Here is a 12,232-nt window from a genome sequence, read left to right on the forward strand (position 1 = left end):
CTGAATGTAAATGTTTGTTAGCATTGATTTCCACTGGCGGTATGGCGGGTTTTTTGAATGTACCTGAAACTTACGTAATGTTTCTGTGGTAGTTAAACGATGTGCGAATTTTTGTAACTGAAAGATAATGAAGGATTTTGGTTTATTTGTTGCGAACGGAAAGAAAATAATAGGAGTAGCAGCGAATTATAAGTGAAGAGAGTTTGTGTGTTGTTTTATAACTGGATTTAGTGTAGTTTTATAACCAAATTAACACCTCACCATAAACACAAAATCATTGTTTTGTGTTTATGGTGTTTTGGTGTTTATTGTGTTCTTCTTTTTTCTGATTGAAATTGGAGTTTTATATTATTAATTTTTTATATGAGATGAGAATTGGTCGCCCTCTAGTCGAATCTAAATTAATTAATACAGATAAATATATATTAGTTTCGGTAAACATGTACTAGATGGAGCCAGATGTATGCTCACTCTCAGAATATCATTTGGAAAGACCGAAAGATATTTTTTGTTGAAGGTTTACACAGATTGGGGATGGAACTAGTATTATATCGAAAAGTTGATATATGATCGACTGAAAACCTCCATTTTCCGAGAATATTACTGTTGAATCATATATTTTTTTATAATAGGTATATATTCGGTAGTGGAATTTGCATATTTTCACAAAAAGAATGGTTAAAAAAATATAATACGGAGTGAAAAAAATAATTAAAACTACTTTTTTGAAATTTATATGATTTTGTTCTATATTATAAAAAGGTTATTATGTTAAATACTGATGAGCATATTCGTTTTTTCATAGATCTCTGCTGAAAAGTATGAATAAACCAATACCAAAGGTGCCTGAAATATTTCTTAAGCCAACAACATCTTACGTTACTGAGAAAAGCCCAATAAAAGTAAGTAAAATATTCTTCGAACTTTGAATTCATCTTGAATTAAAATTTTGTGTGTATGAAGAAAACTCGGGGATCATCAATTATGAAAATGTTTATTTTTCAGCTACGAACGTAAATATAAATATCCCATTCAAAGAAACACATTTTCTTTGATAATTGAGTGAGAACTGAAGCCATTTTGTCTCGTAATGTCGATATTCTCTTCAAAAGAAAAGATAAACCTCAAAAAAGACAGTACCACAACTGAAGACGGATTTCCACCAAACGAAAAAAAACTTGTTTCACTTTAGAAAACAAATTCGAAACTTCTAAACATACAAAAACTACCCTGTGTCGCGTGTTTTGTTGTGAACTATTTTCTATCGTTTTCAGTATAGGAACAGCAATTGAATTGTTGCATTATTCAACTGTCCATTGCATTTTTTTGTTCTACAAAGGAAAATTAAATCTTAATTCGTGTTGGGAATAAACAAGAATACAACAAATCAATATAAATAGCGTGGCTAGTGCCAATACTCGAAATATATACCCACCACAGATTAATACTTTGATTAAAAAGTATAATAGTATAATGTCGCCGACCGTTCCCACATAGCGAACTCTGTTCACAAAAACACAGACAAAACACCGAGATCTTTGATATTTCCGCCTGCCGGCAGGACATTGCATTGTTAAAAAACCAGTTGCCTATGACACAACGTCTTCAAACTGTTTCTTACTTTGACAACCCATAAGTTTTTGTTTCGTCGAAATAGACATAGTGCTGTTTTGTCTGTTTGGTGGAAATCCGCCACAGGCCCCCCAGAGGGTGAGGGCAAATGCCCACAGGGGCCGGCTCAAGCCAAAACAAATTGAAAATGTGGTTTGGGAGGCCAGCAGCCAGTTCAAACAGACTTTATTTTATGTTTAATGGCAGCAGTCACTTGTATTTATGTGAATATACTTATAGTAAGAAAAAACACTCAAAAGAAGGTGATATGGTTAAGGCAAACACTCATATTTGGCTTTTACGGGGAGGGGGCATTATGGAGACCGAAAGGGGCCTTCACAAAATATTTGCTTAGATATTTTTAGATATTAGATTTTTAGATTAGATATTTTTAGATTAGATATTTTTAGATATTTGTAAAATTTACAAAATCGTGGAATGCGAATAATATTACTCTGCAATAGAATGACACCTGTACATAATATGATATGTAGTTTAAGGTGGCTTAATGTCTCTCAACGATTGTATTATCAAACTATGATATTTATATTTAAAATAATAAATAAATTGCAACCAACATACTTAGTAAACCTTTTAATTACAAATAGTGAAGTACATCATCATGATACTAGATCGAACACCAATTTTCACATCCCAAAGATAAATTCACGTAGCAGTATGAACTCGTTATTTTTCAAAGGTCTGGACAGTTTCAATAAACTACCAAATAACATAAAAAACTCTTCTTCTCCTCGTCTATTCAAGAGGGACTTGGTAACATTCATAACAAAAAACTGAATTAAAGCCAATTTATATTTGAGACTTTGTTTTGAATGAATATATAAGTAAATATGTAAACGTGTATCCTATATAGAATATGTGCGTTATAGTTTTTTTTCTTTTTTGGGATTTTCTGTTATTTGGTTATAATAGACTAATTTATTTAGATTTTTATGTATTATATTTAGATGAAGTACATTAATTATGTTTATATTAGGCTTGCACATCTGGAAATAAAGTTCTTCTTCTTAGGGGCCCGGAATTCATTTGGGCGAGCCTGATCCGCCATAATGCCAGACCATATATAGATTAACGTCTTTAGGGTTGTTTGAATATTTTTGTGAAAAATAGTATGTAGATAGGTGTAAAGTGAGGCTATTCAATTTCACAAAATAAATTCAGCTTTATGACAAGGTTGATTACTTCGTTTGGTGACTGTTCATTGTCAGCGGTTTCCATATGATTTTTTCGATACTCGTACGGTTTTTGTATAAAAAAAATATTAATTTTCTTTTGAACCTAACTAGAAAATGTATTTGAGAAATTATGTTTTGATAACAATACGATAACTTTATTATTTCTAAGTAATCATCTGTTAACAACAGTAAACAAATTACATCAAAGTGAAAAAAAAATGAGGACTCCAGTAGAAGAAAAAAAAAATGCAAAATCTGATATTTTCAGCTGTGAATATAGACTATTTTAGATAATTTTTGAACAATTGTTGACTTGTGATGCATAGTTTGGAGTCTTTGATGTAATAAAATGAATAGTACTATAGTTCTAATATCCCAACACCAAATCGTTATTTTTAACACCTCGACACGTGTTTCAATTACCAAGTGATCAGTTCAATCTTCCTCTTGAAGATGATCACTTAGTGATCGAAACACGTGTCGAGGTTTTGAAATAACGGTTTGGTGTTGTGAAAAAACTATAAGGTTGAGTTAGAAGGTTTTTTTTTGGTAATGAACTGTAAATATTCAGTTCATCCTGTAGAATAGATTGTTTTCCAATATTTGTTTTGATTTGTTTTGTAAATACTCATGTGTAACATGTTTTAGATTCCCAAAGGATTCTCTGTGAATGAAGAAGTAGAACTAGGTGTTATAATTGGTCTGAAAGCCAAAGGAGTTAATGAAGATGAAGCATTGAATTATGTAGGAGGTTACTGTTTGGCGTTCGATATGACGGCTACATGCAAAATGGTAAATTTGATAACAATAACACTCCTATTTAACATGTCTGAGGACTATATCGAAGAGAGATACATACGTACTAGGAGATAAATATTTCAAAATGTAATGTCGAAATATTCATCACCCCCAACTACCTACACCGTAGGTTCTGGTAAATACCTGCCGCAAAACAACTACTTCCCCGCTAATATCAGTCTAGACATTGAATTATATCAGACAGACATTTATGTAAGGTACCTCACAGATGTTTTAGTCTCGCAAATGTTTCTTGTTCATTCAGCAGCAGGACCATCTGGACAAGCTATTAATTAGTATATATTTCTTGCAACTGAAGAAACTGATTTTAGTGGTTTTTGATAGCATCACAAATTCACATTGATCACAAGAATTGACACCTGAGAAACAAACCTACATGAAACCTTGCTTAGGCAAAGCTCAAAACTGCACATAGCATATATGTCAGTGATTTTATGAGTCTAAATCGTTGATGCAACTATAATAATTTAATGAGAAGACAATAAACACTTTATTGAAGATTTTCACGAAACAGTTTTACAAAAACGTAACAGGGGTTTTTTCAAGTGTGTTTATACTATTAGTATAAATACCCAACCTCTCTTTGCAAATAATTACTCAAATTGATCTGTGTGGAAGTAGTTGACATATTTTATTCCATTTTTCTGATAAAAAAACGAAAATCAATCATCTCAGAAGATTACTGTTTTTTTAATTGAAATTATTCGCTTTTTTTGTTATTGACACTCTCATTCAGCTAATTCTAAAAGTCATCAAGTTGTTTATTGATCAGCTCAATTACTTAAGGAGGCCCTAAACGGTCAATCATTTTAATCTGAAGCTTGAGTCAATCTATCGACTCAAGTGGGGTTAACCGTGTAGGAACCTGTTTGACGCTTGAAGCGAGGCTTGATGGTGATTAATAGAAATTTTGAATGACTCAAGCGGTTGAAGGAGGGGGTTGACCGTCTAAGGCAATTTTTGTCAAGCATTGCATCAGTCATTAGGTAGAAACCATGGCTTCCGCTATGGAAAGCGAGCTTCCCGAAAACTCTGAGCGGGAATTATGGAAAGTGAAGAGCAAGGACTATTATAAAAAAAAAGAAAACAGTATCATTACCATTCATTGCCCCTATTTTTTGAGTGTTCTGTCCACGAATTTCCCCTTTTTGATTTATATCATACACACTCGTTAATATTTATATCTCTGTATATTATCAAGACGAGTTACTGCTTCGCTTCGAGAGGTGTAACTGGTTACAGTCGTTCCAGGTTTTTTCAGGTCTTCCTCTTCTTCTCTTGTTTTGTGTTTTCGCTTCATAGATTTGTTTCACAGGTCTTTTGTTTGGCATTCTCAGTATGTGTCCCCACCATCCTAATTGTTTTTTTTTCTATAAATGAAATAATGTCTTCTATGTCTAGTTCTACTCTTATTCGTGTATTTCTTATCTTATCTCTCCTTGTCACTCCTATAATTCTCCTCAGGTATTTCATTTCTGTTGCTTGTATTCTACTTTTGATTTTTTTTGTTAATATCCAAGATTCACATCCATATGTTAATACTGGCCTATATGTAGTTAATATATAGGAACTCTTAAATATAATGGTACATTGTAAAAAATTCCATATTTTCACTAAATGTTTGGTTATTTTTTCAGAAAGAAGCTAGGAGCACTGGGGGATCCTGGACCCTAGGCAAAGGCTTTGATACCGCAACTCCCGTCAGTAAATTCATCCCAAAATCTCAAATACCTGATCCACATAATATAACCATTTGGTGTACAGTGAATAAAATTCTACGACAAAATGCTTGCACCGTTGATTTGGTCTTCGATATACCCTTTTTGATAAGTTATGTATCCCAATTCATCACTTTGGAACCAAACGATTTGATTCTGACTGGATCTCCTCCTGGAATGGGGCCAGTCCGAAACGAAGACGTTATAAATGGAGGTATAAAGGGATTAATGGAAATGGAATTCAAAGTAGTCTCAGAAGATTAATTTATTTATTTTTATGACAGATTCAAGGAAATGTAACTGTAACGTTCAACCATATTCAGATACTTGTCTTGCGTTTCTGTATCTATTACGGCATATAAATAGTGGATTATATAAGCTATTGTCGAACCCAAAAGCGCTCCACCTATTACATCTGAAAAAAAATAAAATGTTTGAGGAATATGGATTTTATTACAAGAAAATCACTTCCTCGTAACAAAACTTCCTCCTTTCCTTTCAAGCAAATATAAAGTTTTATTTCTTTTTTCAGTTTCAAAAAAATATCAATAACTACGGATCTCTATAAAATAATTTCTTAGAAATATAAATACATCACAGTTTAAGCTGTTTAGTTTGTTGGTGAGAAGCATAAAAGTTACAAAAGTTACAAAACGGAATTCATTCGAAATATTGACAGTGGCATATGGTGATTGTACTCAGAAAAATGTTAGGAAGTGGTACAAGTTTTTCAAGGAAGGTCGAGAAAATGTGAATGATGACGCTCACTCTGGACGCTCAAGCACATCAACAACCGATGTCCAATCGTCCTAATGAGAGAGCCCAGGACAGCCATTGTTTTCTTCAATTACCGTGGCGTTTTTGTCACATCATTGTACGGAGTATTATCTTGAAGTTACACGCCGTTTGAAAGAAGCAATACGAAGAAAACGTCCGGTATTGTGGAAAAACAATTCATGGCTTTTGCGTCACTTAATTACGTGTTCGTAATTTGTTGGCCTCAGCCACCGTATTCGCCAGATTTGCCCCCCTGCGACTTTTCCTGTGCCCAATATTGAAGAAACCCACGGACGGTGTCCATATATGAGTCATTTATTTCTGGGGCTTTGATCGTTTTTAGTTGTCCCTCATTTCTTCAATGCCTCAAAACGGACGAAAAGTGTGAATTTTCATGACTTAAAATGTTTATATTTTAAATGTTTATATACTCTGTTTTCTGCCTAGCATAAATGACTCAAACCATTAATAAGCAACCCTTCTGAGACCATAATGATGCAGCCTACTGTTGCAACAACTTCACCCTCATTACAAATCAAATATTTTTTCTCAAGGAAACTAAATACTGAATAAATTAAACTTGATTCTTAATAATTAGGTTAGGTGACCTAACCTAACCTAACCTAACCCTCATTATCATTATTATATCAAATATCAAATCTAAAACTATAAACTACCTGAATAGTGATGGTGATAATCGACAGTTCTGCTCACAGCAATCAGAGTTGCTACCAACAGCGGCATAAAAAACAAAAACACATACAATCCTCTCAAAAACCTCGGTGTCTTCCAGTCAATAATCCTCCATAAGTGAAGCGTCAAATAAACCATGCTGGTGAAGGCAAAAGAAGCATGTGCGCTGGGAAAACTTTTTCGGCCATCCATCATACCGCGATACTCTCCAGTACACTGATCTATATTTGTACCGTATCCATCAGGGAAGCACCTGAGAAAGAAATTGGGTCTTGGTCGACCGATGCTCAGTTTCAGAACAGACGTTATCACTCCATTTATGCAGTAAGCCAAAGTTAATCCATTCAGGTTCGTGATGATATCCGGTATTGTGGACTTTTCCCTTCTGTTGACGATGAACTGCAATATGAATACTATGCTTGGTACAACCGTAATGAAAACGTAGAGATAGCGTTTCGGTATTATGCTGTCTACTGATGGGTAGCGATAGTACCACATTTCATCTTCGTCGATGTGTCGAATTACTGGTACAAGCCTATCGAGTTGCCTGCAAAAAATGGCAAGTTTAGTCTAAAGCTTTTAGAAATTGCCTCATTTTATTTTAAAGCATCATTAAATATTTTTACTGACTCCATTCAAATTACCTGTGAGAAAAGCGAAATAATGTGATTTCCAATTGAAGGTGTTTTCATGCATGAATCTTAAGTCACCATTCACAATGTTCATAACATTTGTTTTGATTACTAGAATAGTATGATAAACACAGAAATGTTCCCATTTCTAAAATCTGATAGAACTGACCGATACTTGATGAAAAACCGCGACACATGTCGCGGTTTTGTAAACTCTCAACGCATTAAAGTGTGTTTTTTGAATATGTTCCCATTTCTTACGACTCCTGTAAGGGTCCTTTTCAAACATGTAGGCATTTATAATTATTGCCACAAACCGATCAGATTTTTATTTTATTTTATTTATTTATTAATTTGAAAATAGGATATCCTAATATAAATACAAGTCCAAAAATGGTAAAAATAATATATAAAATTTTTTAAAATATTAAAAAAATTCTTCTAACAATAAAATACGTTCAAATTATATATATATATATATATATATATATATATATATATATATATATATATATATATATATATATATATATATATATATATATATATATATATATATATATATGTATTCCAACATACCAGTCAACGAAAGTATAAACATCATATCTGAGAACCTAAAACACCAAAACATAGACAAAACCTACATTAACCAAATGGAACACAGTCTAAATACAATACTTAATCAAAATTATTTCGAATCTGAAGGGAAAATTTATAAACAAACAGATGGACTAGCGATGGGATCTCCACTATCTAGCATTATATCCGAAATATACCTACAAACCATAGATGAGAAAATCTTAACAATAATAAAAACACATGATGAAAAAGGAGAATGGTTCAGATACGTTGACGATGGACTGTACATATCACAAAACAATAGAATAAGAATAGAACAAATAACAAAAGAAATTAACGAAATAAATCAAAAACTATGTTTCAGCATTGAGGAAGAACACAACTCAAAACTTAACTACCTGGACATAACCATAGGATATAACCACAATAAAACACAATTTCAAATGGCAATATACAGGAAACCTACACAAACAAGCTCCACCATACCCGCAAGTTCAAACCATCCACCATCACACAAAATGGCTGCCTATAACGCATTCATATATAGAATGTTGAGGATACCACTCAGCAATGAAGCCCGAAACAAAGAACGGAAAATCATATACCAAATTGCGAACGAAAACGGATACACCCAAAAGACAATAGATAAACTAGAAAACAGAATCAAACAAAAAATACAGAACAAGGATCAAGCTACCCCAACAGACAAAACAACACAACGATGGACAGCATTTACATACGTAGGACACCAAACCAAAAAACTAACAAACATCTTCAAACCACTGAACATCAACATCACATACAAGCCGAACACGAAGATAACACAAAAAATAAACAACTATGAAAAAGAAGAAGACAAAGACCAAAACGGGATATACAGTATACAATGCTCGGACTGCAACAAATTCTATATCGACCAAACCAAGAAAAAACTGATCCAAAGGTACAATGAGCACAAAAAGGCATACATAAATCCAACAGTACCTATATAAATCAAACCTTGCAACACACGCCATACAAAACAAACATAATTTCTCCCCACCAGAGAAAATAAAACTAATAAAACAAATCAACAAGGGAAACCGCATGGACATTTGGGAAAACTTGAACATCCATAAATTCAACAGTCATAAATCACTTATCGAGGAACAAGTACAAATCAAAACACAACAAGATCTCACATTCAATATATTAAACAAAACCATACACATTCCTAGAGAAGATCTAACACGAAGAAGAGTACCTGATGCAGAACAAATACAGGCAAATTTACCTAAAGTACCTGAAATACCTGAGTTAAGACGCTCTGACCGTATAAAGAGACAGACAACAGGATAACCAGTTTGAGGAGTGCCAGATGATGACAGTACTACCAACTGTCGAAAGCGCTCGCAGATAATTAATAGAAGATATAAAGCTTCAAATCCTTTTTGTAGAATTTAATATTGAAATATATATATATATATATATATATATATATATATATATATATATATATATATATATATATATATATATATATATATATATATATATATATATATATGTGGAATTGATTGGTGGTTCTTGTGTTGTAGTCATGAATTTTATTATTGTACCTAATGAAGGAATCAGAATATTCTGGTGAATTTCTGGTTATTTTATAAATAAATATCATACTTGAGTAATACCAGTCTATACTGCTACATCATACCACTCAGCTTGTATTGAATGGGAGGTATCTATTACATTTCAAGATTCTTAAACCTCGATTTTGCAGTTTCTGTAACTTCTGTATATTGTTTTTATCTTAAAGATAAAGCAGAGTGGAACAAAAATCAAAATGGAGCTGTATAATGGTTCTGTATATTGTTATTTTTGAAAACATGAAAACTTCCGATGAAATCCTGAAGAAAAAAAAAATGTTTTTTTTTTATATCATCTTACAAATGTAGTCATAGTTTGCATTGAGTTCATCCAACACGTAAATACTTGAATTCTGACACCCATTCAATTTTGTCTCCCTCCACTTCGAGTTGAAGCTTTTCATAGTCAAATAATTAATATTTTCGTTTAAATATATTTCAATTTTAGACATACTCACAGAAAAAATATCCAAGCAATCAGACGAAATGTTACTGAAACAAAAAATTCAAGTATTCCAGTTCCGTCCGCCATGTTTTTGAAATTTTGTACATTATTGACACTTTAAGAATTCACTGCATGAGGATGTAAGTCCTGAATAAGAAAGGGTGTGAAACACTTTAAAAATTTTGATACATATTTCCAAAAATGAGGTTAGCTTTCAATCAAGTTGACAACAACTCTCTTGACTTTCATTGAAAAAATCAAATTGAATAATGTACTTCAAGTTATACCGGGAGAATTTAAAAAAAAGTCACTTTTGAGTTGATAATTAATTTTCTAGTTCTCCCTTTTGGATCAAATTTTGTGTAAAAAATGGAATTAGGTGCTCAAAAACACTTGAAATGTTCACGGTGGCATACGGTGATTTTACTCTGAGTCAGAAAAATAATCACAATTGGTATAAGCTTTTCACAGGAGGTCGAGAAGAATGACGACAATCACCTTGGACGCCTCAGCACATCGACAGCCAATGAAAATGTTGAAAAAGTGAAGAAAATTGTCAGTATTAGAGAAGTTGCTGAAGATGTAGGCATATCGGTCGCTCCAAAATTGCTGAATTTTGACAAAAAAAGAGTCTCACGTGGGTTTGGCTCAGGAATTTTTGAATGACGTCAACGGCGATCCAGATTTGCTTATAAGGATCATAGCTGGTGACAAATCATGGGAATATGGTAATGATATCGAACTCAAAGCCCAATAGTCCCCATGGAAGAGCCCAGAGAGCCAAGACCATAAAAAGCACGCCAAGTTCCATCAAATGTAAAGGTTTTGCTGACTGTATCATTCGATTACCGGTTACTGTATAATTCAATATACGTAGGAGTGATAGTTGCTTCAGATTGCCTCTTTTATCCAGTTCATATCTGGGGATGATCTATATTTTCTTATTTTTCGTTATATTTGTAAATTTTTTCTTTGTTTTTTTGTGAGTCTTCCAATATCTATTGTACTATCAGGCAAGTAGAATTTTTTTTATATGAACAATGATATCTCCAAAGAAAGCTTTTTCCATAAATTCCAGGCTTATAGACGGGATTGAAGTAACTAGGTTCAGAATTGTCCTTCAAACTGTCTTTTTACCGTTGATGAGAAGTTGAAAACGACTGTTTCCACCCAAAATCCTGGGTCCAGGTTGACAGTAGAAGTGATTCTTGTAAACAGATTTATCTAATTATGAGACCTTTCCAATGACTGGTATCTGTTTCAGTTTCCAATTGAATAGGTGATGTGCAGTGTGAAACAAAAAAAAATTCTAAAGGAAAATAGATGATAGACAGTTTCTTCTAGTTTTTATCTTGAAGAGTTTCCATTCATATTTGGTAATTTTGTTTTTAGGAAGTTTTATTAGGTATTTCTGTCAAGTCGCTTTCCTTCACTCTTCAATCTGTATGAAAACCGATCCAAAAACTGTCGAATTTATGACTCAAAACAAAACAGCGCTCTTTCGATATGCCTTAGATTTCATCAGTAATACTAGTCAAGATTCTGGTTTTCTGTTGGCCCAATAGATGGCGTCTTCTGGGTGACATCTTCATTCCCTCCTACTCCTGAATGGTTCCTTGGATATAATGAAGAAATATAACCTACAAATTTAGTACAAAGTTCGTGCAATCAAAAAATGTTAGTAACTCATTAGGACACTGGACTTTCAGGTGTTCTTGAATGGCAAGGGGAGTTTTGTAGATGGCTAAAAATATTTAATTTTATTTCTTCCACTTACCTCGTGTTCCGGTTTCGATGCTGATAATCAATTTCGTGTTTTACATTATTTTATTTAGTTCAACTGTAGCTATAAGCATTTCTTTGGAATTTTACAAAATTACTGCTTTACTTTAAATTTTGAAATATACTTTTATTGTTCAGAATTACTTAAGTGAAATACACGTATGTAGTTTGAAATCTGCAAGGGGAAAGAAATACCGTAACCATGGTTTTTTTTGGTGGGCTGATGCCTTTGGAAAGTGCCTGGATGACTCATCGGTGTCCAACTACTGTCCTGAACGTCTCTTGTTGTAGAGGATCCTCTTTTCATCACAGGTGACGATCAGATCCATAAAATATTGATTTGGTTGCTCAAAAG

At 33.1% G+C, this 12,232-nt stretch overlaps 2 protein-coding genes across 5 annotated transcripts; one reads left to right on the forward strand and one right to left on the reverse strand.

Annotated features, from left to right (window-relative positions):
• The first annotated feature begins 39 nt into the window (after positions 1 to 39).
• On the forward strand, positions 40 to 5,786 carry LOC111515512 (oxaloacetate tautomerase FAHD1, mitochondrial). Of its 4 annotated transcripts, none has more exons than XM_074182943.1 (4): positions 40 to 192; positions 806 to 902; positions 3,456 to 3,599; positions 5,264 to 5,786. In XM_074182943.1, exons 1-4 carry the CDS (start codon positions 128 to 130, stop codon positions 5,606 to 5,608), a joined length of 651 nt encoding a protein of 216 aa, XP_074039044.1. In that variant the 5' UTR covers positions 40 to 127; the 3' UTR covers positions 5,609 to 5,786. The 4 variants fall into 4 exon arrangements, with proteins under 4 accessions (XP_074039044.1, XP_074039045.1, XP_074039047.1 ...); XM_074182944.1 differs by having other exon boundaries at positions 50 to 205; XM_074182946.1 differs by having other exon boundaries at positions 68 to 201.
• Positions 5,592 to 10,331, reverse strand: LOC111505648 (phospholipid phosphatase 5). Its single transcript, XM_074182942.1, has 3 exons — positions 10,109 to 10,331; positions 6,799 to 7,361; positions 5,592 to 5,759 (listed from the first exon to the last, which is right to left on the reverse strand). The coding sequence occupies exons 1-3, from the start codon at positions 10,180 to 10,182 to the stop codon at positions 5,620 to 5,622; spliced, it is 777 nt and encodes a 258-aa protein (XP_074039043.1). The 5' UTR covers positions 10,183 to 10,331; the 3' UTR covers positions 5,592 to 5,619.
• Between the last annotated feature and the right edge of the window lie 1,901 nt (positions 10,332 to 12,232).

Source organism: Leptinotarsa decemlineata, unplaced genomic scaffold (assembly GCF_025532065.1).
Source record: "Leptinotarsa decemlineata unplaced genomic scaffold, Ldec_3_MD MMD2_tig00026330_RagTag_RagTag, whole genome shotgun sequence".
In the NCBI taxonomy this organism is placed as follows: Eukaryota; Metazoa; Arthropoda; class Insecta; order Coleoptera; family Chrysomelidae; genus Leptinotarsa; species Leptinotarsa decemlineata.

Excerpts from the sequence above, each read along its gene's own strand:
- LOC111505648 (XM_074182942.1), bottom strand. The coding sequence starts at position 10,182 with ATGGCGGACGGAACTGGAATACTTGAATTTTTTGTTTCAGTAACATTT. Across the intron at positions 7,362-10,108 it reads ATTGCTTGGATATTTTTTCT|GCAACTCGATAGGCTTGTAC; the intron begins GTGAGTATGTCT and ends CATTTTTTGCAG. Across the intron at positions 5,760-6,798 it reads TTATCACCATCACTATTCAG|ATGTAATAGGTGGAGCGCTT; the intron begins GTAGTTTATAGT and ends ATTTTTTTTCAG.
- LOC111515512 (XM_074182943.1), top strand. The coding sequence starts at position 128 with ATGAAGGATTTTGGTTTATTTGTTGCGAACGGAAAGAAAATAATAGGA. Across the intron at positions 903-3,455 it reads CTGAGAAAAGCCCAATAAAA|ATTCCCAAAGGATTCTCTGT; the intron begins GTAAGTAAAATA and ends AACATGTTTTAG. Across the intron at positions 3,600-5,263 it reads TGACGGCTACATGCAAAATG|AAAGAAGCTAGGAGCACTGG; the intron begins GTAAATTTGATA and ends TTATTTTTTCAG.